This window comes from Rhipicephalus microplus, chromosome 9 (genome assembly GCF_043290135.1).
Source record: "Rhipicephalus microplus isolate Deutch F79 chromosome 9, USDA_Rmic, whole genome shotgun sequence".
NCBI lineage: Eukaryota > Metazoa > Arthropoda > Arachnida > Ixodida > Ixodidae > Rhipicephalus > Rhipicephalus microplus.
In genome coordinates, this window is record NC_134708.1 from 28,740,669 (window position 1) to 28,768,253 (window position 27,585).

Sequence of the window (27,585 nt, forward strand, 5' to 3'; positions counted from 1 at the left end):
CCCGTTCTGCGAAGATTTGCCAAGTAGGCTGTTAGCACTCCCTTATGGCAAGTGAGAGTACCTCTGTCTTTGAAGTGTCACAAAGCATTCTGCTAATTTGATGCAAAGCATTGTTCAGTTTTCTAGAAAAAAAGAAAAGGCTAGTAAGTTTCCTGATCGAGTTTTCTAGAGATGAATTATACTATGGGTGCCTGTTACTGGAATGACTTGAGTGGTGCTTGCATGGCTAAAACACACGCCCTTCTCTTAGAGCCTTGATTTAGTTAAATGCACTGGGAACCATTCCTGTCACAAGACCAGCAGGCATACAAAGCTGCAAGGAAGTAGGTAGTAAATGCTGTAGCTGCTCAGAGCTTCTGCCTTTGTTATGTTATACATTCTACACTCTCATGTTACCAATCATGTCTGTTCTTGACACGCTGTAATTTTGTTCTGCCAACTTAGGTGAGAGAGATATTTTCCAAAGGAAGTTCATCTAGCCTGAAGTGCTTGTACCTAATTTGTGAGTGGGAACAATATTGTGCTGATGTTTTGCCCTTGCACTTCGTGAACAGCTAGCATGGCGAAAGTCAGTAACAGTTATACAAAAAAGACTCGTGCAGCGATTTGAATATTTATGTTGGCATGTCTTCCACTCTCTATCAAACAAGAGAATCGATCACTTGAAAAAATTTGTCCCCTGAAAGCAGGCTTACCTAATAGATATTCGCATCTTGCACTAAATTGAACGTAGCCCTTCATTCATCCTATGACACCTTTTGAGGCAGTGGCTACTAGCACTAAAATAATTTAGCTTGCGGAGTGTTGTGATAGCATTTATTGAACACCGTGCAAGGAAAGTCCATGCTGTAAAGTTTGGAAATCTGAGGCTGACTGCATTGCTTGTAGGATGGTTGGTGGTTCAACCCTTTGGGACTTGGCATCTTCATTTGGAGACGCAGCTTACTTTTGCTGTCTTTGCGCACCAATGGCAAGGAATATATTGCAAACACTGAGCTAATGGTAGTTTAAGTATTGGTGTTGTTTAAAGTTTATTGATGTTACTCCTGGACAATCATATTTCCACACTTAATCACTTTGGGGCATAAGGTGCTGGATTTGTCGAGCATTGCTTGGAAGGCGTTTCAGCAAGAGCTGCAAAGCATTTTTTTTACCCTTTCTCGGAGTGCTTGCTACCACATGTAGTTTTGGTGAGTTGTTGAATTCCATTTATATTCGACTATAGCATGACTGGCTGTACAATAATTAAGTAGTAGTTACATTGTAATTACAAATAATTGCTATAAAGTACACTTATCACAGCACTTTGACTTGCTTTGAATTGGGTTTTCAGAATCATACAATTATTTTATGTAAATTTCTATAATATGCAGACAGTAGGTCGTCATGTGTTTCGCAGTGGGGTTAAACTGATCGTAGATAGCCTGAGGAGACATGCAGGTGAAGAGCAAACAGACTGCACAAGCACTGATTGATAGAGTTCAATGTTTTACTTTGCCGCAGGGAGTGTGATGTCGTGGGGCCACGCTACGAAGAGTCAGACCTGGGCACAGAAGGGGATAATGTCGAGGATGAAGAAGAGTTGGAGCAGAGGCAGCTGCTGGACCAGGAAGCTGCTCTCATGGCTGAGATGGGACTGCCAGCATCCTTCACATCTGCGAGACGCGATGGCGGAAGGAGCCAGGGTGATGCCTGTGGTGAGATAGGTTTCCTATTCTTGCCGTTTGCTTTTTGTTGAAAACATTAATAGACAAGCCCTGTGCTGGTGCTCGTTCCCGGGAGAGGTGCAAGCACCGAAAAGGAAATGACATTCTTAAGCCTGCGATTCCATTAGCACATTTGATTCACCTGTGTATCGTAGATTACCTCTGTGTTCTACAATATTCCTTTGCCAAGCCCTCCAGCTCAACTGATAAAGTGTACACAGCCTGCATAAGCAGTCACTGTGCTTCATGGATACCTTGAGGCAGTTCTCGGGAAGCATGGTGCTTTTTTTTTTTTTTTTGTCAACAGGTGGTGCCGAGACAAACTTGAGGGAGCACAGGAAAGGCTTTCATTTATGGGTCATTTGATAATACGAGAAGTTAATGTCTTGATTATCTGTGCAATTTCTAGCTCACAATTCTAGAGCTCTTGCTCACAGTTATGCACATTATAACACAGCTAATAGGTCTCATTATTGGCCAAGAACTTGGTTCTTCTGGTAAAGCATTGAAGAGATGCTAAAGGGAAAAATATTTGGTTGACGAATGTTGAAATAGCAGCAGCCCAGAAACCTAATAATGCTACTTTTGTGTCCAGGATATCCTTATTTTGCAATAAAATAAGGATATTTCACTGGTTCGCTCGGCATTGGCACACTTCAAACCTCCCAACTGAGTGGGCCTTCTGACATAGCATTTGCCTTGCCCTACGCTGCCCGCTTCTACTGAGTGGCCACCAACACTGGTAGCAGCAGAGCACTGCTAAGAAGGGCACTTTACAAGCCTTACCCAAGTTGTGATTGATCTCTTAGTCCACCGCACGGAATCGCAGCACGCGTACTGTGCATTTTTGGCAATTTTGCACACTGGCGCAGAAGTACGGCATTCAGCGGCTTCGAGCATAGTGGTTCGTTTTGTGCCACTTAACGGAAAGCCTTGTTTTTTTTTTTGTTTTTTTTTTTTTGCTTCAGCTCAAGCGGCGTACACCACTCGGTCATCCGTCAACTTCACTTGCTAACTTTCTGTCTTAGCAATACTAATGAAAGCTAACAGAAATTGATATTGTGTCCATCAAAGAAAAGGAGCTCTTAGATTTGCCTCTATTTTTCTGTCGGAGCAACATTCGTGAGCGTGCAGAGCACACACAATAGTACGTGATAGCAAAATCACCACTGAGATGCGACGTGTGAGCAAAGCGCAGTTCGATGAAGACTGAACTTTTGAACCATTCGGGCCATTCCCCATGGCATGCATCAAACAGATAAGTGGCATTTTATTACATGCTGTAATGCACGGAAGGTTATTTTTTATTACAACTGGTTTGATCAATTGTACTCAGAACTCTTGACCTCATTTGGATCATTTTAAAATCTCCCACTTGTGGTGCAAATGATGTCATACATTTACCTTAATTTCTCAACTGGTAGAGCACTGATGTTGGTGGTATTGATGTTTTAGACTTTCTCAGACACTAATTTTTTACTCTGATATGAATTGTGGTTTGGTTTTCATATACATTGTTGTTTCCTTTTATTGTTCCTTCAACAGCTATATCAAAGTATTGAAGTATTGAGCAACTATGAAATTAATAGTAGGTACTTAGTAAGGTTCGAGAGCTATGAACCTTGCCAAATGCCAAGGTTCACATGGCTGAACGTTACTAAGGTTCAGCCATGTAAGTTGGGTGAAATTCGTTTGCTGTATTATTAAAGCGACAAGAAGGGCATCTCGTATTCACAAGCACTTGCGAATGAATATTATTAGGCAACCTCGCGCTCTCGCTCTTGCAATGCTAGCACAATGTACAGAGTTGCCAGTGGGGAGCAAACATCCATGCTTCCTTATTTCAACACGTGGTTGCAATGTGCATTGTCACGCTATGTGCGCTCTATTGCAACCTAAATAGAGGAATAATAAAAAAGAAAAGCAGTTCCACCCACGGCCTCACGGTTCCTCCTCTTAAGAATTAGCATAAGGGCTGTGCTCAACAGCGCTTGCTCATTTTTGTGACATCAAGCACTCGAGTATCTCAGATAGCTGACTTAGCCACATTGATTGAAGTTTGTGCCACTTGTTTGAGGTTAGAAAGCTTAACGTCTTGCAAAATTTTGTCGGTAATGCTGACATCGCTGTTCGGCCAAACATAATGTTTTTAGGTTGTTATATCGAACCTTTAATTCGTAATACATGTAGTGTTTGCATCACTCGAGAAGTACTTACTGTTCGAGCAAAAACCGGCAGGTGCAACTATCGTTTGCAGGTGATGGGCAGGCGCGCCGGGGTTCTGTGGGCAGTGCTGTAATTTTTTTTTTCATGTTCTAGCAGTGCTGTAATTTTGTTTTTTTCATGTTCTAAGCAAGTATACCCTAGGCAGTAGTGACATGCTGAGCTCAGCAGCCGTAAAGCGTTGATGTTTCAGACGTCTTGCTCTTTTTTTGTGTGTGTTCTCAGCTGAAAATGAAGAGCTGCTGTGTTACAATAAGCCTGAAGATCGGAGCTCGGCAGCTACTGTGGACGACTGGCAAAACTTTTGGGAGAAAAACGGAGACAACCTCGTGTGGCAGTCCTGGGTTCAGCGCTACGGCGAGTACATCTCTCCGGAGTACCTCGAAGAGTACTCCACTGTTGCATCGGGTGGCCAGGTAGCTTCCATTTCAGGAGATAGCGCTGCAGCACTACTAGATGGTGCAAACGAGGGAAGACAGCCGGAGGTCGAAGTAGCTTCTTCAGCGCTCTCTGCAGACCAGTCTTCCGGAGGTGATGCCCAAATGGAGAATGAAAAACTCAGTGGAGGGACTTGCCTCAATGAAGAGTCTGTGGCTGCAATACTGCCTTCCGGCCAGGGTGGCCAGTCTGGCAACGGCAGCGCCTGCAGTACTACCAATGAAGGTGGGAAAGACGACTACAAAGAACCTCTCGATCATGACAGAGTTGAGAACACTTTGCACAAGGGGCATCCGGAAGGTGATGATGGAAGTGCCGTTGCTTCTGCTCAGAAGTCCGACGATGAACTGTGGAACGAAGTCTGGGAGCAGCATTACTTCGAAGTGTACAACTATTATTACAGCCTTTTTGGCCATAGCAGTCAGGTACATGGCAGCACGCAGCATTCCGGGTTAACGAATGTAGGCACCGCTGCTTCAGATGCAGAGCAGATGAACTTTGCTAGGGACGTGGAGCATACGAACCCTGCCACCTTGGAACAGCTGGACACCGTCCAACACCAGTCCAAGGCGATAAATGGCACCTTGGAGCCTTTTGGCTGTGCTAGCAGCGAGAACAGGGCTTCAGGTACCTGTAATGGAACTCATTGTGAAACTGCAGATTGTGATAAAGACGAACAGGTCAGTTCTACCGACTCAATGGTGAAAAGCGACTGCGCAGTCAGCGAAGGGGAGGTCGTCTTGCTCGAAGACGAGTATGATTTGAAGCTGATGAAGCAGATGGGCCTGCCTGTGCAGTTTGCATCAGCTGGACAGCAGAAAAAGCCAAAGAAGAACAAGAAATGTGAGTGTTAATATTCGTTTAATTAGTTTAGGGGTATTTTTATGCTGCTAATTTATGCTGGGTGAACAGAATTCTAATTTCCCTGCTTTCTATGAGATTGCGTAATTCTCTTTTGCACCATGTATATGTTTAAAGTTATATAACCATAGTATGAGCTGCTGCATTTTAGTTTATTGAAGGGTTCAAGCACCTTGTAGTATGTACAGTCTTAGTCAGTTCTCAGGCCACACTTCCTTAGAGAAATACATGGGATAGTGGTCTTGGAACTTTTGATCCCCCCTGTACATACTAAAGTTATGTAGATACTGCACGATGTTTCAGGTATTAACTACGTTTTCAAGACCACTGTATAGCTCATCAGTAAATGATGGTGCTTCAGAGAGTTGCCCAGAAACTTTATTTCAGTATTCAAACTATATTACTTGAAGCACATCGACTCCACTGTGCTTTCGCAGTATTGTTAGTGCATGTTCGTTCCGCATATAGTGACCCCGGTGTTGAGAGGTGTCAGGGATGTGCAGTGCATCTCGCTACAATAACAAAGCCTGATAGACACACTGACATGCTTTACTCAATATGAATTTTTAGTTCGAAGCATACCGAAGGTGTGGACTCGGAAAATAGAAAGGTCGTGCAGTTCAAATGAAAATTTCGTAACAAATATTACCAAACTAGGCCAACTCAATGTTTTGTTGCATTGTAGTTCTACTCAGTCTCCTCTGAAGTGAATGTTATCCTCTGCTGCTAGCATCAATATTGTATGCAAAGAATCTGAGCCATTATTCTTGGGTGCTGTCTTTGTAGGCAGCGCTTTCGAGATGCCTGGAGTAGATGCCGTGCTTGTTGTACTGCTCGGTAGTGCCATTAACATCACGCTCTACATTGAACCAACACACCATGTTGTGAATGTTGTTAGAACAGTGTATCAGGAGGCTTGGTGCCCTGCTACACCCTACTGTAGCTCTCGGGGGTTTGTCCAAAGGGTAAAACTGCGGAATGTTTTTTTTTTAACTCTTCAGCACAATTAAATGAGTGCAATGTATTTGAGTGAAATATTGCGAAAGAACTTTTTCAGACTGAGTGACCTACAGCATGGTCAGGACCATCAAGAGCGCAATGCTTACTTCCTTCAGTCTGGGGTACGTCAGCCACTGTTTCTCAGGAAGATTGAAACTTCTGTAGATTCGTGCTCTTCAGTTCGTCGCCCGCAAGTTATCCATAGGCATGAACAATCGCGCAGTGGTAACATTCGTGGTGCGATCTTGTATGCATTCTGTTCTACTGAGCCGCATGCGATTGGTCAAATGACATCACGGTGCTCGTCACAGCTCACACGAACCAATCGTGTGCGGCTCGATTGAATGAAACTTCTCTATGCTTATTTAGAATGTGTACAAGATTGCACCATCGATCAGTCATTGTGACTGCCATACAGTGGTCACTGATGTTGCACGGGATGGAAATAGAGGCTCTGAAAGCTACTAGAACAGAATAGTTAATCAATTGTGTGATTGATGTATGCAATCTTCTGTACGAGATTGGAGGTTGCGTGTCTTGTCAAAATGCCCTTGCAGTTGTGTGTTCACACCAACATTTCTGTCCATATAGGAATTCTTTCTTAGCATATTCTAAAGAGCTTGTAGGCACTACTTGAACCAGTTCCTTAAATTTAAAAGGGAACCTTACTTTTCAGGCCGGTCCAAGCGTTCCTCAAAACTTAAGAACAAAAACCTCCCAAGCTGGGACCAATACTGGCTTCACAATGGCAGCCACCTTCTGTGGGACTCGTGGACTGATACGTACCCAGAGTTTCTGGAACCCTTGTTCCTGGCATCGGTGGAACTCGACCGGACATTGCCAAATGCAGACGAGTGCCTCCGAAGGTGCCCTCCTGTTGGTGAGAATGACCTCGCTGTTTCGTTGCATCGTGGTGGTTCTAAAATGCCAAAAGATGCGAGCCTTTGGCAGGAACTTTGGAATGCTCATTGTGATCGTGTGTGCAGACTCGAATTTGAGAAGTACAAACAGATTGTGTGTGAGGAAACTTACGAAACCAAAGTGGGAAGCGAAAGGCACGATGAAGGCGACATAGTCATCGAAGCTGCCAGGATCAGCGCCCAAAGTGAAACATCTGACGAGGTGACTGGGGAGAGTGCGCAGAACTCTGGGCTGGTGCAACACAATGGACAAAAGTCTGACGGTGCCCGGCAGTGTCCATCGGGTTCTGGGAACGGGGATTGCGACGGTTCCTCACGCTCGTCCAACACGAAAGGCTCAAGTGGGGAGAATGCATCTAGTCCTTCTACTAGCGCCCACTCTGCGGAAAGTGGTACTGGCACCAGAAAGGCCCAAAATAGCAACAGTGACGACGACGGAGACGACCCACCTGACGAGAGACCTGTGAAGCTGAAACGGAGGCGAGTGTTGTGTCTTCTTTCTCATTGTGTAGAGGGGGAGTTTCGGTAAAGATTGTGAATAAATAGATCTTTATTGGGATAGCAGTTATACAGACACTCTTGGCTGGTTCTTGCCCTTGCCATGGCGGTCATGTGCTGCATATATATTCAAATGTACGCACGAGTTGGATGCCCGTGTTATGATTCTTGGGTACCATACCTGCGCGGGACCAACTTGCTAATTTGTGTGATGTTGGAACCTATTGAACGAATTATTTTCGACGCTGAGGACAGCTCATCTTGGTAGCAGAGCAAATTTTACAGAGGCGGGGCTTCCACACAGTTGTCTTACTCCCATAGTGTCAAAAACTTGGTCTTTTTATTTCAAGATTGTGTACACGGTCTGCACATCCACTTTGGTGCTTCACAAACACACATGTGTACACACACACGTGTGTGTTTGTGTGTGTGTGTGTGTAAGAAGATCACAGTGAAACACATAAACAATATTTATTCTGAGCTTTCGGCCAGGTACCGGCCTTTATCTCTGGTCTTTATCAAAGATAAAAACCGGTGCTTGATCGAAAGCTCAGAATAAATATTATGTTTTTCACTGTCACCTTCTTTCATATAATTCAACCAGTGAGCCAGGAATATTCTTCTGAATATATATACAATAGGACAAAAGGGGTCTGGCTAGGGGTATGGCTAGTACTGGGTGAAACTTTACAGTTTATCGTCCAATTGAACGAAAAACTGTAGGATGCATTTGCGCGACGTCATTCTCGGGGGGGGTGCTAGCACGGTTGTCGCCTTTATCGTGGTCTCGTGCACGAACGTCGTCAAACCACAACCAAGGTTCTCAGCAGCATGTGTTATGTTGATATTTTTCTAAGAAAACTGTTTATTGAAGTGCAGCACTGCTAAGCATCAAGCTATCATATGTCGGATCCCTGAAAGACCTCTGCTGTGGCGGCGCACTCGCTGGCACCGCCTAGTGGGAGCAGCTCAGGGAGTGCCTCTTGTAGTCGGATATAACTCAAATGGCCCCTACACCTCCCAGAGGCTGAAATTCAGTTGTGGTTGGGAAATTGTGCACGAATGTATGACAAACGCAGAGCCGTGAGGATTTTTTCAAAACAGTGCCGTAATAGCGGAGTTGGACACATTTGATTATCAAAACTGCGGCTATCACTCCTTTCGCTTTTTTCTTCACTACTCTCAACGGTATCCTCTCTCAGAGCCGCCTCGGCCTCTCGCTGAGCAACCCTCCCAATTTCACCCGGCATACGTCATCACTGACGTGCTGCTAGAAACACCGTCTACTTCCTGTTGCCGCGACTCAGTCCCTCTGTCGAGTCCGTCAACTGCGTGCTTGTTTGCTAACCGCGGCTGCCGTGCTAGCCCTTGCTTATACGAATCATGCCTGTATGGACCCTGTGTTATGGGCAGCAGTAGCTGATTCAAAAGCGCGCGCCTGCATGCACATTTCAGGCAACGCGGCGAACAACAACAAGGAGCGCAGACAGCTGCTTGCAGACTGACAGTAAACCGTAAGATGTTGCTCGACCAATCACAGCATATTTGTGTTGCGAGTCAGGGATATCCATTACTGCGCATCACAAAGACGCCCAAAAGGCCCGTAGAGGAGAAGGGATGTTTCTTGAAATTTGTGGCATGCAGGCGGCTCGTAGCACTGTCACGTGTAGAATCGATGATCGCGACTGCATTCTGCACACGATGTGCGTGCTTAGTTGAAATGTTTGCAAAGATATTGGAGGTGGTTTAGGGGATGTTAAGAATTTCAGAGAGCCTTACCCCCACCCGTCACACGCAGGTGACTGAAGTGCACCAAGGTGGTCGAAATTTCCGGAGCCCTCCACCACTGCGTCTCTCATAATCATATGGTGGTTTTGGGATGTTAAACCCCACATATAAATCAATGACTGAAGCGCGCCAACCAATCGGCTCTGCTACAAAAGGAATAGTCCCGCTCATGCACTTGGCAACATTCTTGGCCTGGCTCATGACGTTAGTCTGGAATGTACGTCAATTGGGGCAAGCTTGTATACATGCCCATTGAAGGAGGAAATGCTGCAGAATTTTAAAGTTGTATTCGACTTCAAGTGACTCATCAAAGCATGTTGGCTTAAGACTCCATTGGCCCTTCGAGGGAGAGAGGGCCACTGACGCATGTCCACGGCAGCCGTTCCCATCGTTTTATTTTGAACGTGCACCCACCGGTGTTATTGCGAAAATAATTATATAGACAGTACAGGCACATTTTTCCCGCCAACATCGCCATAGTGACCAGCATAAGGTTCAAGTTGCGATGACATAGTCCCCACGCTGCACATGTTCTATATGCCAGTGAAAGGGTACAAGGGCAGCCGACGATTGGGGCTTAGGCTGAAAAAAAAACATGCCAGCTCTCTTTTCGTTATGTGGGAGGCTAATGGGCTCTGAAGGGGTGGGACTGCATGGTTCCAGCAAGGGAGATGCACTTGAGTGCACCCTGTCTTGACAGGGTGAACCTGTGGCTCATATCTTTGTATATGCTGTGTTCTGAGCACTCGTTTTGGATGCCCAGCAGGGAAGTTCCTGAGAAACACTATATGGGCAAAGTTTTGTTGCTATCTTTTTTTTTTTCTTGACTCTTGGGGAGGGTTGAGACAGTACCCGTTTCCTGGATGATGAAGACTGCCCTCAGTCTGATTAACTAGGTGGGAAAGGAGTAAAGACAAGACGTGCAATTTCTATGATTTTCGTGTCTGCCTATGGATATTTAAATGTGTTTCAGTTTCAGTGCCCTTGCAGAGGAGCTCATTGCAAGGCCATGTTTCTCTTTCACAATCTTCCCATTTTAGTTTGTCATTCATAAAGAGAACATTTCTCAGCTTAGCACTTGTCTGGGCAATAAAATTTTCTGTATTGTTTGCCATGTTTTGTTTTTCTCTTATTGCTGATATCCCAGTGCATTTGCAGTGCAAGTAGCGACTTTTTTTTTTTCTTCTACCACAATTTTAAGATGTTAATACTAATGTTCTCATACATTTTCAGTCACGAGGAGGATGCAAACTCTGACGAAGAAGATGCGTTCAGAGCCCTCATATCCTATGGACTGTCTCTAAAGGAAAGCCTCAAGTGAGTAACTTGGATCGAACTTTTTTTGTGAGAACCGTTTGTGGCGCTTGTGATTTTGAAGGACTCTAGAGAGTTATCAATCTGTGGAGAAGAAATGCACCTGAATGGGTAATACTGTATGTAGTATACTGGTGATGTTCCACTGTAGCTTGGTTAATGGTGCACCTTTATTTTTCACCTAGAGTGAATATGTGCCCTTCAATGGCAGTGAAAACTATTTTTGTCATTTATGGCAATTAAGAGATAAATTGTGCATGCAGATTCAATTCATTGTGCTGATATCATAACTGAAATTGGTTTTGAGATGTTATATGCGTTGTAGTTTTTTAATTAAACACTTAGTAGGCTCATTGTCATCCTGAAATAATTAATGAATTATTCATGTTTGTCAAGATTTTTGCACAAAGATATTTATTAGGGCCTGTTCCGTGCCGTAATGGTGTTGCTTCACTTTTTAGTATTCAGTAAACTTACAAATATTTTTTGAAATGTCCTGTACATTTTGTTTTACCAAGAACTTTTACAAAAAGCGAATTATAAACATTTGTATGACACACAGACAAATATGGACAGGTTTTCGATGCTTACCATTGCTTCAGGATCTAAGAGCAGAAAACGAAATTGCTATATCTTTATTTGTTGTTAAATGGCACTGGGATGTTTGACAGCAGCTGCTCGAAAGATGAAAGCAGATGAAATTGAGCTCGAAGAAAATGTAGCTAAAGGCTGAGAAAATTGATCTCATAAAGAAGGTAGTTTTGATTTTTCATTGGAGAAATGCAGCTCTGTGAATGTCTTAAGCTCTGATGGTGCCAATCTCATAGGATTGTGCCATGGAAAACCTGCGGGTTCGCATTTTCTAGAGCCGAATCTTCTTATAGGTTTTGATGACAGCACGCTAGTAAAATGGCTTTTTCTCAACTTCTGCTTATTTGGTTGGAATATTTCATCATGGTGTAAAATATGATTTCAGGATTGCAGGAAAAAAAAGTAAAAAATGGACATTTTAACCAACTTCACCACTTCCATTGCCATGTCCCCCTTTTAAAAGAGCGTTAACCATAGTGTCTTATCGATAGTTTCTGATGGCTGCACTACAGAGTATACAGGGATGTTTCAGCTAACTTCTGCAAAGTTCACTTTTTATGAAGTGCTTTCTGGAGAAAAGCTGCAAACAAATTTTAACAGGACAGCTATCTTAACATATTGTAGGATAATTGACGTAATTCACTATTGCTTAATGAAGGTTATAGTATCATGTCTATTGAATATTTTTCGTTACTTACTGTTCCAAAGATTGAATAAATAATTTTGGTTAACTACCCGGCTTATTGTATTCAAAGTTACCTTAGCGCGCACAAGTATTCTAACAATTCTGAATAGATGCTTGAGGCTTTACATTGAAAGTGTTTTGCTAGGTACTGGTTAAAAAGTTAATTAAGCAGTCTCTGTTAGTTATCCAGCTTGATGGAGTGGAAAAATATCCCGACTTGCTGCACACGGCTCTGAACAATATTGGGCCGGTTCGACATGGGTAGCGTACAAGTTTGTTTTTGTATATCTAGGTGCAAGCTGGCTGAAACACGCTGTGTATATATGCTAGTCATCACTCGAACTTTGCCGCTTGCAAATGCTATACTTCAATTTCACGGCTACTCCCTCCTTCTCAGGGAACTCAAGTTGGGTCCTGGAGCAGCCAAGTCTCACGTGGCAAACAAGAAGAAACGCAAGAAGTTGCGCAAACAAAGCACAGTGGCATCACAAGAAGAAGACATGAAACGTGCGTACCACACGATGCCCTCTCATCTTTCATACGATTGGTTGCTGTTCTGTCTGCAGACTGTCTATGCCAAATTTTGGCATCGTTGGATTGCTGTGCCGGGGATGTACCATGTCAGTACTGGCAAAGTACAGCAGTATGAAGCCACGTTGGGAGCGTATTTGATGAAAAAAGGTCTTCATGTCAGATCATTGCAGTCCCAGTTGGGACTTAAACTGTGATGCCACCAGGCCTCCTGGAGGTGAAGATTGCTGCCAAGGCAGGCACTCTTTTCTTTGCCTCGATCAACTTCCGCATTATCTCAAGTGCTGGAGGCAAAGGAACATGTTGTGGTTGCTCGATGAGCCCTTCCCGTGTTTTTCAATTTTGTCGTTTTCATGGTTAGCTGAACAAATTCAGCGGCACCATTCAGTAGCAATGGCCAAACCTGATGTAAGATATGTTATTGGACTAGTTGGGTTAGATCCATGATTTATTGAACTGAGGGCTAAAAATAGGTACTTGTCTCCATGGGCATCAGCAGGATTTTGTCTTGGGGGGGTGCGAATCCGTGTTGCATGATAGTATTGATTGATATGTGGGGTTTTACGTCCCAAAACCACTCCTTGATTATGAGAGACGCCGTAGTGGAGGGCTCCGGAAATTTAGACCACCTGGGGTTCTTTAACGGTTGCATGATAGTAGGAAAGGGGGTTCGAGGTGTGGCTTCAGGGGGGGGGGGGGGGGAGTACCTTTCTTGCACCCCTTTCTGATGCCCATGCTTGTCTCTTCGTTCATCGCTCGTTTTTTGTTTGTCATGTAAGTGCCTGCCGTGACACATCTCCCATGAGGGGGCACTCTCGCTCTAATGTCGTGTAGAAAGAGCTTGACTTGGTGGACTGACTGAGCTATGCTACCATCTGGATTGTCGCACAGCCTCGGCGTCCAATTCCCCTTCCGAAGAGCCAGGGATGCCGAGCTACATAAAGGACAACCCTGAATTGACGAAGTACTGGTTTCAGCGCTACAGGCTGTTCTCACGGTTTGACGAAGGCATAAAGATGGATGAAGGTAAGCCTACACATTGCTTCGTCTCTGTTTTGGTCCTTGTGTGGCTGTGTGTTGGCTTCTTTTTTTTCTTCTTGCTGTCGAATTTACCATTAGGAATTGAAGTGCTGCTGAAGCCAATTTGTTTCGTAACAGAGTTTTGAGCCTGATGAGCAAAGGTATAACCAGAGGGTGCCGCTTGAGAAGAGATACAGTCAAACCGTATACATAGAAAATTCTTAAATATAGTACATTATCGAAATAGTTCATTTTACAGAAAAGAGCCGCACGCAAACAGATATACACTATGTCATAGCTAACTGAAGCCAAAGTATGGCAGCTTTTTAGAAAGTGAAACTAGATATGTGACCAATGACATTTTGTCAATTGTAAACTCGCCCATGTTGACAAACGTCGTTGCTTGTGGCAACTAAGCACGTGGGTAAAGGTCCAATACCTGGCCTGAAGGAAGGAAAGGTTTCAAAGAGATCGTTGCTCTATGTGGTAGAAAGAAAGGAAAAGAGAGATATAGAAAAGATTTAATAAATATATATAACAAAAGCCTGTGTGAGGGAACTCTAGTCCAGGTTTCCTGTGATGATTTTGGCAACCAGCCTGGCCCGTTGAACCTAGGCCTGGCGGACCTCGGGAGGCCCGTAGCAGAATGCATTGTCCCACAGGTCTTTGGTGCGGAAGGGGTGCAGGATAGGAGAAAGGGGAGGAAAAAATTTTGTGGCGCACTCCACCGTGACATGAAATACTGTGGTCGCTTGAGAACTTACCCACCGAGCCGCCCAGCATGGCGAGGCAGAAAGTCCAGATCAAGTGGGCCCTCCACTTACATACCGAGACATATTGACATATTACCTCCAGAGCTAGACGCACCATGCACCCGCCCTCACCATCGTTCTCGTGAGAGGAATAGGTGGCACTCCACAGACTCCAAACAGATACGTTTCCCAGCCTCCTCTCCATGCACAAATTATACCCTGACCGCTGCGCAGACTCTTGCCAGGGTTGTGACAGCTCCCCAACAAAAGAAGTGAAATTGGGGGACCCTTAACCTTCGCCATTAAGAGTTCAATGCGGTAGTGATATCCTGTCTCTAGTGTGTACTTAAACCACTTAGCGGGTATATTTTATCGATTCATGCGACTCGAGAAGTTTGAATTGTGGATTACTACAATGTAATCGATAAAGTTGAAAGTGGCTTGTTTTACTGAAACTTTCGCATATAGCTGCATTCTCTAACAGGTAGCATTCCTTAAACCACCTGCATAATGTATGCACACGAAATGTTTTCGAACTTGCTGTGCACACACTGTGGTCTTAACGGGAATATGTGCAGTAACCTGTGTGCCTTTTGTAAAGGGGGGCCGACTTTGAACAATGAAGTTGTAATGATATCACACGTTCTGATGCCCGATGGCAGTGTGACGTCCCCGCAAACACGGACTGAACCCCGGTCCTTTCAAGATGTTTTCGCTCGTTTCTCAAACCCACGCATAAAAAAAAAAAAGAAAAGAAAACCTTCAGTGTAACGAATGGGCATTCCGGAGTGGAGTACCGGAAGGATTATTTCTACTATTCTCGCCCCCCCCCCCCCCCCCCGCGCAAGCACGAGGACCGGGCGGCGCCTTGTCGTCTACAGACAGTGTGACAGTGTACGGAGGAGGTAATCAGCGCGCACCCTTCAGATTTGTGGCATGGGGGAGCAGCAGAGCACCTTTTGTTGGTTCGGGGAATGCGACTCTGCCGCAGCGCCTGTGCCGGGTCCGTTGAATGACGAAGAAGCGGCGGCTACAAAGAATTTCGCGGGAGACACCGAGCTGCATGGAAACGTTGAGACTAGGTCTGGACATCGGCTTATCAAGTACCGGAAGCATCGAGATCATTGTTCGCCCGTAATTAAAGTGTCTTGGGACAGCTCGCCCATCTCTCTCTCTGAGGCTTGAGTTTGTACAACGTTACTTGCTCGGCTTTGTTTGGGAGAGGGTTTTCTACTGGTGTAGGCCGCGGGAGCGGTCGCCGAAGATGATACACTCCGACTGACAAGAAAATATGCCGCGTCGATAGTGGCAATTGGTTTGGTGCCCCGGTAGGGCGGAGTCGGGTCCTACAAAAAGGGACTACGAGACGATACGAGGGGTCAGGAGTCAGAGATACGATGCGAAGAGGGTCAGAGAGACGATGCGATGAGCTCGAGATGGTAGAGAAGCTAAGATGGAAATCACTGAGAGGCACGACGTAGGCGACGATGACGAAGACGATGAAGACGCTGACGAATTGGACAGATCAGACCTCGACGCAAAGAACCAATCTTCGGCCCCGATTCGAGCAGCCAACTCCGAGGCCCCGACTACATGGACATTCTGTGAGACGAACTTCACCTCCCTTACTTAAACGAGCTTTGCGGGAAAAGATGCGGCATATTGAGACATTGCGCGGTTTTAATAATTGATAACTTCATCATTTGTGTCGTCGTGTGATTTTTTTTTTTTATGCATACCCTTGTACTGTTACAGTTACTTTCTTTATGTGCCTACCCTGTGTCGAATGTCGCAAATGTCCAAATCATGTGTTATAATTTTGTGTAGTGGTTGATGTACGCGGTATACAATGTTTTAAGTTAATAATAAATTAAATGAATCAGTAAACAGGAACAGGTCGTAGCGTCTATTACTTCCCTGCCCCAGCACGAATCCCTGTATGTGAGAAGTGCTTGAGACAAGTATCCAAGAGAAAACCGGATAAAAAGGGGTTGAGTCGTCTTCCCTCTCTTTGGTAATCGGTGGCGTAGCGGGGGACGTCTCAGCAGCGTACACTTTTAGCACGCCATGTTGCTATCATACCACATGCCATAATGTGAAGTTTTTTATACAGGGCGCATGTGTTTGTAAAGCATGAAAGTTATTCTCACTGTTATTGCCAAGGAGAGGAAGTTATTTTCATTGTACCATTTTCAAGTAAGCGCATGGCTGGGCTGTAGAACACCTGCTTTTCATACAATCGATCCTCACTCGGTTCTCGGTTTTTGTAGATTTTTGGGTCGCTGACGTGATGATATTTCGCTCACAGCCAGTGATGCCTGCACCGACACCCATGCTGGAATTGCTGCAAAACAAGCTCTTTAAGGCTTTCACGTTAAAGCAGTAGATTAGGCTCTCACACCATGCTTTGCTGAGAGCTATTTTCTCTGTATGTGAAGGCCCTGATCCCACCGGCCCTTTTTTTTTGGGGGGGGGGGGGGGGGGGGGTCGCTAACATCAGTGAGAATCGACTCTTCTTGGCACGAAATTGTGCGCCGACTAATTTTTTGCACTTCTCTTCATCCAGAGTCCTGGTTTTCGGTGACGCCAGAGAACATCGCCCAACACATCGCGAATCGATGCAAGGCTGACGTTGTGATCGACGGCTTTTGTGGAGCTGGGGGCAACAGCATCCAGTTTGCCCGAGTGTGCCGCCGTGGTAAGTTGAGCTTGGCCACCATCAAGCCTTTCTACAATATGCAACGCAAGTTCACGTTGCGATGCGTGCTAATTAAGCGAAGCATTCGAGTGAGAAATTTACGTGGCGGCGTCATCGTTTGCAAAAAAAAAAAAAAAATGCAGCTCCGGTCAGTCACAAGCTCCGTTTTACTGCAATCGACGCTCTCACGATCATTTGCTCGTAGGTTGTCGGTAGTTTTCGATATGGTCATCTCATCTTTTATCAAGGCCACTCAACCTTTTCCGTTGCTTTATCTCGTTCTTCGAGACAGGACCGTTGATTATGCCTGTGCTAATTAAATTGTTGCAATTCTAAGCATTTGGGTGTGGGCTTGCACTGAATGCACATCACAGTCACTGCAAAAGCTGAAGAGTGGCCTCTTTAGAACCTTTAAAGTAAACAATTTTGGGCGACTACTACAAGCACACTTGCATAGTACCCACCGTGCCATAAATTATATAAATGTCCACTGTGCCAGTGTTCGTCAATCTTCGAAGAAGTGTGGCACCTGCTACCCGCACACTACGTGGACTTTGTTCATGCTGTGGCTGACAACGATGAAGATTTATGTCTGAGGATTTCGTAACTGGTTGGCACATTCAGTGACCCACTCCTTATCCAATAGACATAATGTGAAGCCTTGTGTTTGCGTTACTCTTTTAAAACGTCTCTGGTTAGCACATTCAGTGACCCACTCATTATCCAATAGACATAATGTAAAGCCTTGTGTTTGCGTTACTGTTTTAAAATGTCTCATTGCACATGTTAACGAGATATTGTACCCGACATAAAGCCTGCGTAGGGTCATTTGCAATGGAGTAGCTCAATAGTAGATCACTGGACTGCCATGTAGAGGACCCAGGTTCAAACCTCATCTTATCCTGGATACCTTCTCTTTTTTACTTTTTTTTTCTTATTTCACACAATGGTGGTTATAGACACTGTCGACGGCAGATAACTACAGCACTCTAGTTGTAATCTCATAACAGCTTTTGCTGTGAAAATGATAGGTCGGGCATGCATACAGCAAGCTTTGCTTGACCCCATTTTCAGCTCCCAATTTTCAACCAAAGAAAAAAAAGCTCTTGCTTGACCCAATTTAGCTGTGTGCTCTGGTGACATCGTTTCAACATGAGCTTTCACAAAAGAAAACAAGGCAGCTTTGAGCTGATGCTATCGATATCAAAGGTAGAAAAGTAGCAATGAGTGCTTCTATCTGAATGTTGGGATGAACACTTAAAGATAGCATATCTGATCACGAGACTAACACACCTGCACTGTAAAGGAAGTACGCTAAACCAACTTCTGACTGATTAAATGGCATTTCTTTTTCCCACCCCGCACACTTTCAGTTTTATCGACCTGCAGTATGCATGTGATGGTTTCCATAGTTGCCCACTGGCCATTTGTGGGTAGCATCACCGGCTTTCGATGTCACTTTTGGTAAAAGCACTCTCTAGATAGCAGCAGCTTCAGTGTTGCATGGAGCTCCTGATATTTTCGCAGTTACTGTGCTGCACTTGTCCCTGATTGTGCTCGGTGTTGCTTCTAAAACTACTTGCAGTAGCTTCACAAAATCTCAGTGATATGAACACAACTGCCACGAATTTGTGCGGTTCAAATTCCTGGAATTGCCTGGTGGAATTTTATTGTGGCCGTTGGTCCGAAATTCAGATGTTCTGGCCACTGTTCCACTTTGTGGCGAGTGATACGAACTTCAGTTCCGAAACCAGTGAGCAACGGCAAAGAGTAGCACGCTTCAGAAGCATCAGAAACGTGCATGCGGCCAGCGCACACTGGCAGTACTGTGGTTATAATTTGTCTTTACTGCTGGAGATGCAACTGCGGTCAATACGAGCACTATCAAGGCGATTGTGTGGTGTTGACGAAACTCAATGTACTCTGCGAGAAAGCACGTAAACCGATGTCCATGAAGTCAAAGCAGTGCTGCTTTCCACAACTGCTGCGGCTGATTCATGTGAAATCGTACATAGCAATAGTGTATTTTCAAGGCCACTTGCGGCGCCAGCTCACAAAGATTGAGAGTTAAACTACCGTTTGCTGTAGCGGCTGCGCACGTATCCACAGTCGCTATCGGCGAAATCAATGATAGTGACTACCCAGCTCCAGAGGTGTGCGCTTAACACAGCAGTAGATTAATAGCAATGAAGTCGTACAGTGGCACAAGGTGCTTCGGTGTTTGTTGTTCACTTTTAATTCTGGTGAGGCAGACTGCAGCTCTTTGTGTTTTCAGTAGGCCTCGAGTCATGCTCTGACGCGCGTTTGCAACAGCCAGCTGCGTCGTCCCTTGTTGTTCCGTTTGTGTGCGTCCCAGAAGGGCATACGTGAAGCCTTTCAAAGTTTTGTGCGTACTGTAGACTTTTTTTAATTGAAGCCTGAAGGGCCCAGAAAAACATGTTTCCTTTAAGGGGAGTTTCCTTTATTGAGAGATAAACAGGGGCATAATATTCAGGTACGAAACCAAACATATTACGGGCAGTTGTTCCATTTAAGCAGCAATTTCATTTAAGAGAGTTTCGTTTAATAGAAGTCTACTGTGCATCGTGGTCTAAAAGTGGGTTTTGCTAGTTTTTTGTGATACAAAAACCGCCAGGCCTGCGTGGAACACATACCGTATTTATTCGATTCTACCGCGCCCTCGATGGTAACGCGCACCCGATTTCCACGACGAAAAAAAAAAAGTAAGCCATTGATTGCAAAGCGCGCCCATTTTTCTCGCTGGCCCGCACGATCACGCCACTCGAAAAAACGACTCCTTTCGGGAGCGTCTTCCATTTGAATATGAGGTACGGGGGAAGCTTGTGCCCATCTGACATGTAACAGAGCGTTGCCATTACTGTAGTTTTACCGTGGACCGATGTCAGCACGCGAACTTGCTTCGCCCCGACGGTTGTGGTTGGTGCTAGACATGTTGAAGTAAAGAGGCGTCTGATCGGCATTCCCGATTTGCCCAAGCAGATAGCCGTTGTTGTGCCGCAAGTTTAGAATGAACCTCTGAAAACTGTGAAGCTTTTCATCGTACTCCTCCGCAAAACTTTTCGCATATGCCCGTTCACCTTCGGAGGGAAAAGCCTTTCCTCTTCATAAAGTTAGTTAGCCAGAACCTGCTCGCTTTAAACTGGCTCCGCATTAGATCCTTTTCTAAGGCTAATTGCATAGCCCGCACTTGGAGCAGTTCTGTCGTTGTTTGGAAGACAGCATGGGTGGTGCCAGTCCTAAAGTCCGGAAAGGATCCTGCGAGCCTCGCGTCATATCGACCGGTATCTCTAACATCATGCGTATCTAAGTTGATGGAAAGATTAATATGTACAAGATTAACTTGGTACCTTGAACAAGGAAGACGATGGCCACCGTGTATGACCGGATTTCGCCCACGACTGAGTGCCCAGGACAGTGTTTTGGACCTATTAAGCCACATCGAACACCACCGCGTCAGCGGACTCTCGACACTCGCCGTCTTCATGGACGTTGCCAAGGCATATGATTGTGTGCTTCAGGCAGGCATCGTGAACGGGCTCCAAGCCATGGGTGTGTCGGGAAATGCTCTTCGGTTCGTACATGAATTTCTCAGAGACCGCTGTGTCCGTGTTAAGCTTGGAAATGTAACGAGCGAAGAGAGACGCGTTTCCCTCGGCGTCCCACAAGGAAGTGTTCTATCTCCCTTGCTTTTTAACGCTGCCATGGCCAGGCTTCCCGACACTCTGCACTCAGCTCTGAAAGCAGTTAAAATATCCATCTACGCCGATGACATCTGCATTTGGATCTCAGGGTACCAGCACAAACGTTTGGCCCGGATAGCACAGAGCGCTATTTCAATCATTGAGCGTCACTTGTTGACACTTGGCCTATCTTTATCAGTGGAAAAGTCGGCCTTCATGCTCTTCCCGGGAGTGCGACGGAAGTCAACACGTCTGTCGCTGAATATTCGAGGCCACTCAATTCGTTGTGCAACAAGTGTTCGCTTCCTGGGCATTACCATCGACAACAAGCTATTATGGCGACGTGCGGTTGATGGTATAGTAACTGCATCAGTGCAAAGGATCAACGCTCTTCGTCGCATGGCAGGGGTCCGTTGGGGCAACAATCCTATGTCCATGCTTAAATTGAATGATGCGCTTATAACAAGCCGCATTCTTTATCAGCTGCCCCTGATATCACCATCACCAAGCCAGTTCGAACGCCTAGAGGCAGTGCACAGAAAGGGTCTTCGCTTGGCGATGGGAGTCCCTCAGGCGGCTTCAAACACGAAGGTCACCAATGAAGCTGAGTCTCTTCCGCTCCGCCTTTTGGCGTCTCAGGCCTTATTGACGCAGCTGTCAAGACTGGGCGAGTCCTTCGCAGGCACGGCGCTTCTCCGGCGGCTAAGAGCAAGAACTGGCTCACATTTCAACGCGGCACTAAACACATTTCAATATTTAGGCTTGAAACTGCCTAAACGGCGCCCTATGGACCCGCCATGGTCTTTTGTGGATGTTGCGTGCAACTTCAGCGTACCCAATCTACCAGCGAAGTGCACCATTCCAGCCGCGGAAGCAAAATTTCTTGCGCTGGACCACTTGAGCACCATGTACCGTTGCCACCTACAAGTGTACACCGACGGATCAGTGTGCACACAGACTGATAGCTGCGCAGCGGCTTTCTGCATACCCAGCCTGGGCGTGTCATGGTCGGGCCGCCTGGATCGCGTGGTTTCGTCCACAACGGTAGAAAGCGCTGCAATTACGGCGGCTTTGCGAAAACTGCGATCCTTTTCTGCACGAGATGTTGTAGTGCTGACGGACTCCAAATCGGCGCTACAAAGACTGCATCGTGGCCTACCTCAAGAAAAGTTCACCAGGCAATCTCTGGCACTAATCAAACACCTAAATGGCAAGAGTTTTAATATAAAGTTCCAGTGGATCCCATCCCACGTTGGCATTGAGGGCAATGAAAAGGCTGATGCCCTTGCATGCGAAGCACGTACATCGTTTCCAAAAGCAAAGAACTCCCAAGACTTACCAGAACAACAAAGATGTGATACGCAATCATTTCAAGGCGATCTACAGGTTTCCACACCAAGCATGTGTAATTCATGGACTTTCTCGTGAAGAAGCGACGCTGTTGTACCGCATTAGAACCGGCTCCGCATACACCCCGGCCTGGTCATTCAAGACTGGGAGATACGCTTCCCCGTTCTGTGCCTTCTGTGGTGACATCGGGGATATTGAACATTTCATTTGGCTTTGCCCACAGTTTGATGCGCAAAGAGCAGCGATGATCCGCACCTTGCGAAAAGGCTGTCATAGGCACCGGACAGTTGATGACATCATCTTTCCTGAAGGACCCGCGGCAACCAGGAGGAACGTGCAACGAACTTTGTTGGTCTTCCTGCGAGACACTGGGCTGTCTGACACGTGGTGACATTTTCCAAATTAAGGAGATGCTCAGGCGGAACAATTGCCGGCCATGCAGGCCAGGCTAACCCCGCCTGCTGCAACACCACCACCACCACCACCACCACCACCACCAGTTCTGTCGTCACGGGCCGCTGTGCCGCTCGCTGCTCAAGCACATACTCGCTGAGCAGCTCTTCAATTTGCGGAAACCGACTTTGCTGTGGTCCACTGAAGCCTTTGCATGAAGCTTTGCTGTCGACAATCTTCTGCTTTTGTTTCCGCCAGTCCCGCATGCACGTTTCGGGAACTCCGAATGACCGCGATGCGGCCCGATTTCCGTCCGTTTCTGCACACGCGATGACTTTTCTTTTAAAAGCGGTATCGTGATGCACTCGAGTTTTTGGAGTCGGCCCTTCCATGCCGTTGATGCTAACGCACTACAAGACGACGAACTCCTCAGCACACGTACGAAGTGCCGCACATGGAAAACACATAGGCAGAAATGGCCGACGCGCCATGCCAACGCATGTAGGAGGCGGCCATTTTGAAAATGCCGATGGCAATAGAATGACCGTATCCATTTCTTTTTTTTGTACTCTGTTCTAATGCGTGTGCGATTTATGAACTCGCCTAACCGGAAAAAAGGTGCACGTTAGATTCGAGTAATTACGGTAGTACAGTCACAGAAATTTCTTATCTTTTATTAAGCACTCTTGGGGCACCTACTACAAGCACGCTTGCATGGTACGCACCAAGTCATAATTTTCATGCGGTGGGTAAGTGACCACGATGCCATTATTCCTCATTCTTCAGAAAAGTGTGGTACCCCCTACACACTTTGTTGTTGCTGTGACTGACGACGAAGAATTATGCCTGAGAGCTTTCAAATAGGTTGGAGCATTTAACGACCCGCTCATTGCGCAATTCACATTGAGGGATGCCTCGTTGATATTTCACTGTTCTAAAATGCCTTATTGCACCTGTGTAAGCAATTCCTTAACCAACATGAAGCCTGTGTAGGGTCAGTTTGAAACTGAGTTTCAAGCACTGACACTGGCTCAGTGGTACAGTACTAGGCCGACACGCAAAAGGCCTGGGCTCAGTTGCCATTCTGTCCTCAATATTTTTTAATTCTTATTTTGTTTTTGTTTTTTTTTATCTTATTTTGTGCACTAGTGGTTACTGACACCAGCGGGGGTGGACAACTATGGCACCAGAACAGGTTCTTGTTGTGATTTCATAAGGGTTTTTGCTGTAACATTTTCGCTCGCCCTTGCGGTTCAGATCACTGAAATTCTGCTGTAGTGAAATAAGTATTATGCATAATAACTGGAATTTATATACAGATTTGTATTGACTAGATTCTGTTGTACTGTATCACCTATTCACTTGTGATTCGTCACTTTATGGTGGTAGTGGTTCATTCTAGCGTCACTACAAATAGGCAGTGTGTCTTCTCTCGCAGTCATAGCCGTGGACATCGACCCGGCTAAGGTGGAGATTGCGCGGCACAACGCGGCCGTGTACGGTGTAGCAGACAAGATCGAGTTCATCGTTGGCGACTTCCTGGAGGTAGCTCCACGATTGCAGGGCGACGTGGTCTTCCTGAGTCTGCCCTGGGGAGGGCCCTCGTACCATAAGAAGCGGTCTTTTGACCTCAGAGACATGGAGCCCGACTTATATCTTTTTTGCTGCTATTCTTTAAAATAAATCTAAAACCACTTTGACAATATTTTGTGAACAAGTGTAGGCAGTAGTGTAGGTTCTTTGCATCGTTAAAGGTTCTCTAAATATAACAATAAGTTTTCTCGTGTGTATAAGTAAAACTTTTCACAATACCCAAAAAAACTTTGTGCTTTATTGTGCAAGGAAACACTCTGTGGGCGAGAAAATGGGCAAAAAAGATCTGGGTGGCAACACCAAATTGAAAGTTCCCTGTTAAAGCTATGATGTTCCTTACTAATGCTAGGCATTTAGTAGTGCCTACGTAGTTCCCAATTGGTAGAAAAGGTGCACGTTGTCTTTTAATGGAGCCAGAGACTCACCATACCAACTTCCAGGACAATTTGTCGAGCCAGTGTAGCCAAATTACGAAAAATGGTGACTTTGAAACCCTTGATGTCACCATACAAGTTTACGCTAAAAAAATTTGACAGCAAAACTTTTGACGTTGAAACTTTTGGCATTGTGCTTCGTCTATTAATCAAATTGGCTAGTAAAAAGTAACAATGCTGGTTTTGTTGGTGCTGTAATTCAACACTCCTAACCAACTTGTTCCTCTTTAGTGCAGCCGAACTCTACACATACGGATGATGTTAAGGTAATGGTGATTGCAGAGATTGTTCTCGAGATTTTTCTGCCTCCTGTCCGTTATAAAAGATGCTCTGTGAATTCAAACATATATAATTTAAGTAAGCAATAAAGCACAAAAACAATACTGAAACCCAACCAAGGGAGAGACTGCTTTGTTCGGGGTATCGGAGTTGTTAAAAGTGCACAACATCATACTAGTCCAACCACTGCTGAGAACGAAAAATTAGAAGATGAAGAGCTAGTGTATACTGCCCGTTGCTGGCTGCGCCTGGCTCTTTGGTCATACAGCTATGCCTTTGCAGCTGTAAAACAGTGACAGTTATGATATCAACCAATTTAACAGGCATCAGGTAGCAGGCTTTGCCAACTTATAGCCTCTCTGTATCTTTATACCACGTCTTTGAATCTTGTCAAACGGTGACAGCTGTGGTGGCAAATTTAAGTGTCGCCTATGTGAGTCTTGTAAGATATCCATACAAGTGTAGGATACTGGTTCGTGTCTGCTATGTCGGCTTCTGTCCTTGACTCCTGTTACACATTCCAGACATTCGCGCTGTGCAAAAAGATCACAGAGAACATCGCCGTGTTGCTCCCTAAGAACGCCGACGTTGATCAGGTGGGTGCAGCAAATTTTCACCACATACAGGGAACATGCCCAGTGTTCTGGTTGATACGGCAACTCAAGGCAACATTGTCGGCAACACGGAGGGCAGTGTCTTTGGATTTTCAGGGCGAGGTGGTGGGTTGAAGAAAGAAAAAGAACCACTCACTGTTGCGCTTCTCTGGCTCAGATTCTCTAAACAGATAAAAAATTTGACATTTCTTTTGATGAACCAAAGATTCGTCTTAGCTAGATGTGTCGGTGATTAGGAATACTATAAAGTGTCGTGATTTTGGAATTTAAAATGCAACATATATATTATGCCATTGTACGCGTTATGTCTTATAGATTGAGGCACTTCTGTAGCAGAGTGTCTGTACAAGACGAAAATTTTTAATATGCTCAGTTTTGCCTAGGGGCAATCAATGCCAGTTCGTTTATATCTATGATGACTTACAAACCAGTTCATAACTGGTTTTGCACGGTGAGCTTCTTGACTTGCCACGGCGCTCTAGTGCCTAAGGCACTCAGCTGCTGACCCGAACACAGGTCGCGGAATCAAATTCTGGTCACGGTGGCCGCAGTTTTGATGGAGTCGAAAATGCTTGAGGCCCGTGTGCTTAAATTTAAATGCACTTGAAAGGACCCCAGGTGGTCAAAATTCCCGGAACCCTGCACTACGGTGTCACTCATAATCGTACAATGGTTTTGGGATGTTAAACCCCCACAATTATCATTTTGCACGGTTCTTTAAACTCGAATATGAAAAGGTGAAACATTTCAGGCTGCGCTACTCAGGTGACCAGTCTGGTGTTTTGTAGTTTTCCATTTAGGTTTCTTTTTGTTTCCACTCGTGTGCTGGGCAGGCTGCCTGGGCAATCCACTAGTTTTGACAGGTACTGAAAGAGTATATATTATTGTGACTGCGCTCAATGTTTATACAAACATGAAAATGCGATCTAGATTTAAAATAGCTACAGCAATCGTACTCGTAAACGTTAACATCTTAACAGCACTGCATTGCGTCGCAAGCGTGTGCGACCTAAGAACTCTCTTCGGAAGAGACCATAGACATTGTTTTGCTTCACTATGGGTTCAGCTCGAGTGCAATTCTTGGTTCAAGTTTGATTCGATGTCCTGCTTTACACTCAAATGTCATTATAGCAAAGTTGCATCTTACTTGAAAATAAGTTCGTTATGTTTGAGAATTCATTATAAAGGTATATTCGTATTACTATATTTAGTGCAAGACCAGTCTTCATTTACAGTGGATTCTCAGTTAATGGAAATTTGTAAAATGTAACTCCTGCTTAAGGGGGGGACGAGGGTCCTAAATATGTTTTTATTTATTATCCTACTGTCATGAAAATTACCATGCATGTGTACCATTGAACCGAGATTTCAAATCTGTAAACATATTTCATATATCTCATTTAGATAAGAAGTGATGATAAATTTCTACATTATGATTAGGTAATTTCTTACGGGTCGTTATGGTAACTCGCAATAAAAAAAAGTTAGTTTTCAAAACTACATGTTTTCTCTAAAAAGTTCATCCCACAGGCTAAAGCAAACTAAATGTCAAAACGGTTATTTCTTTGATCAGAAATAATTTTTAAACTTGGAAGGTAAGAATGAGCTTTCAGTAATTAGCCGGTATTTGTCATTTGATTACAAATTTTATCAAGGTTGAGAGAAAATGAAAAGCTTTAGCCTGTAGTTCAGGTGCTACGGGAAAGAATGGTATCAAGTTTATTTAGATACCTTCACAGAAACTTGCTCGAAACTTCCGTAAGGCACAATCGCTTCACAAAAGTGACAATGCCAAGGAAATTGTGTTTTCAGTTTTAAAAACATTTGTAATTTCATATAATATGCTTTTAGGAAAAAGAAATGCTATTTTGCCATAATATAAAAGTTTTCCAAAACATATTTTTGACTATAAATACCTCAAATTACAATTTTTGAAAGTTAGTACTTTTTACAATTTTGTGCTAAGACCATCATCCCCTCTTAAACAAAATAATTGCCTCTGCTATTCGTGGTCTCGGGCTTGCATTCCGCACCCATGTTCATCTCTCACTTAACGGAACTTCTGTTAAATGGAGCATATTTTCCCGGTTCCTTCATGTTTCGTTTTACGAGTATACTGTACTTTATCATAACACATATTTTTTTATATTCGGATTCGTTATACTGAGGTTTGAGCGTATATCAAAGCAGCCAGTCA

At 44.8% G+C, this 27,585-nt stretch overlaps 1 protein-coding gene across 1 annotated transcript in view; it reads left to right on the forward strand.

Moving 5' to 3' along the window:
- Positions 1–27,585, forward strand: part of LOC119164953 (uncharacterized) — a 29,979-nt gene that overhangs the window by 1,388 nt on the left and 1,006 nt on the right. The window contains exons 3-11 of the mRNA XM_075873395.1: positions 1,504–1,697; positions 4,155–5,210; positions 6,904–7,627; positions 10,667–10,750; positions 12,421–12,530; positions 13,446–13,580; positions 16,893–17,024; positions 23,907–24,120; positions 25,292–25,370. Coding sequence (XP_075729510.1) covers positions 1,504–1,697; positions 4,155–5,210; positions 6,904–7,627; positions 10,667–10,750; positions 12,421–12,530; positions 13,446–13,580; positions 16,893–17,024; positions 23,907–24,120; positions 25,292–25,370 — 2,728 coding nt within the window. The remainder of the gene's footprint in view (positions 1–1,503; positions 1,698–4,154; positions 5,211–6,903; positions 7,628–10,666; positions 10,751–12,420; positions 12,531–13,445; positions 13,581–16,892; positions 17,025–23,906; positions 24,121–25,291; positions 25,371–27,585) is intronic.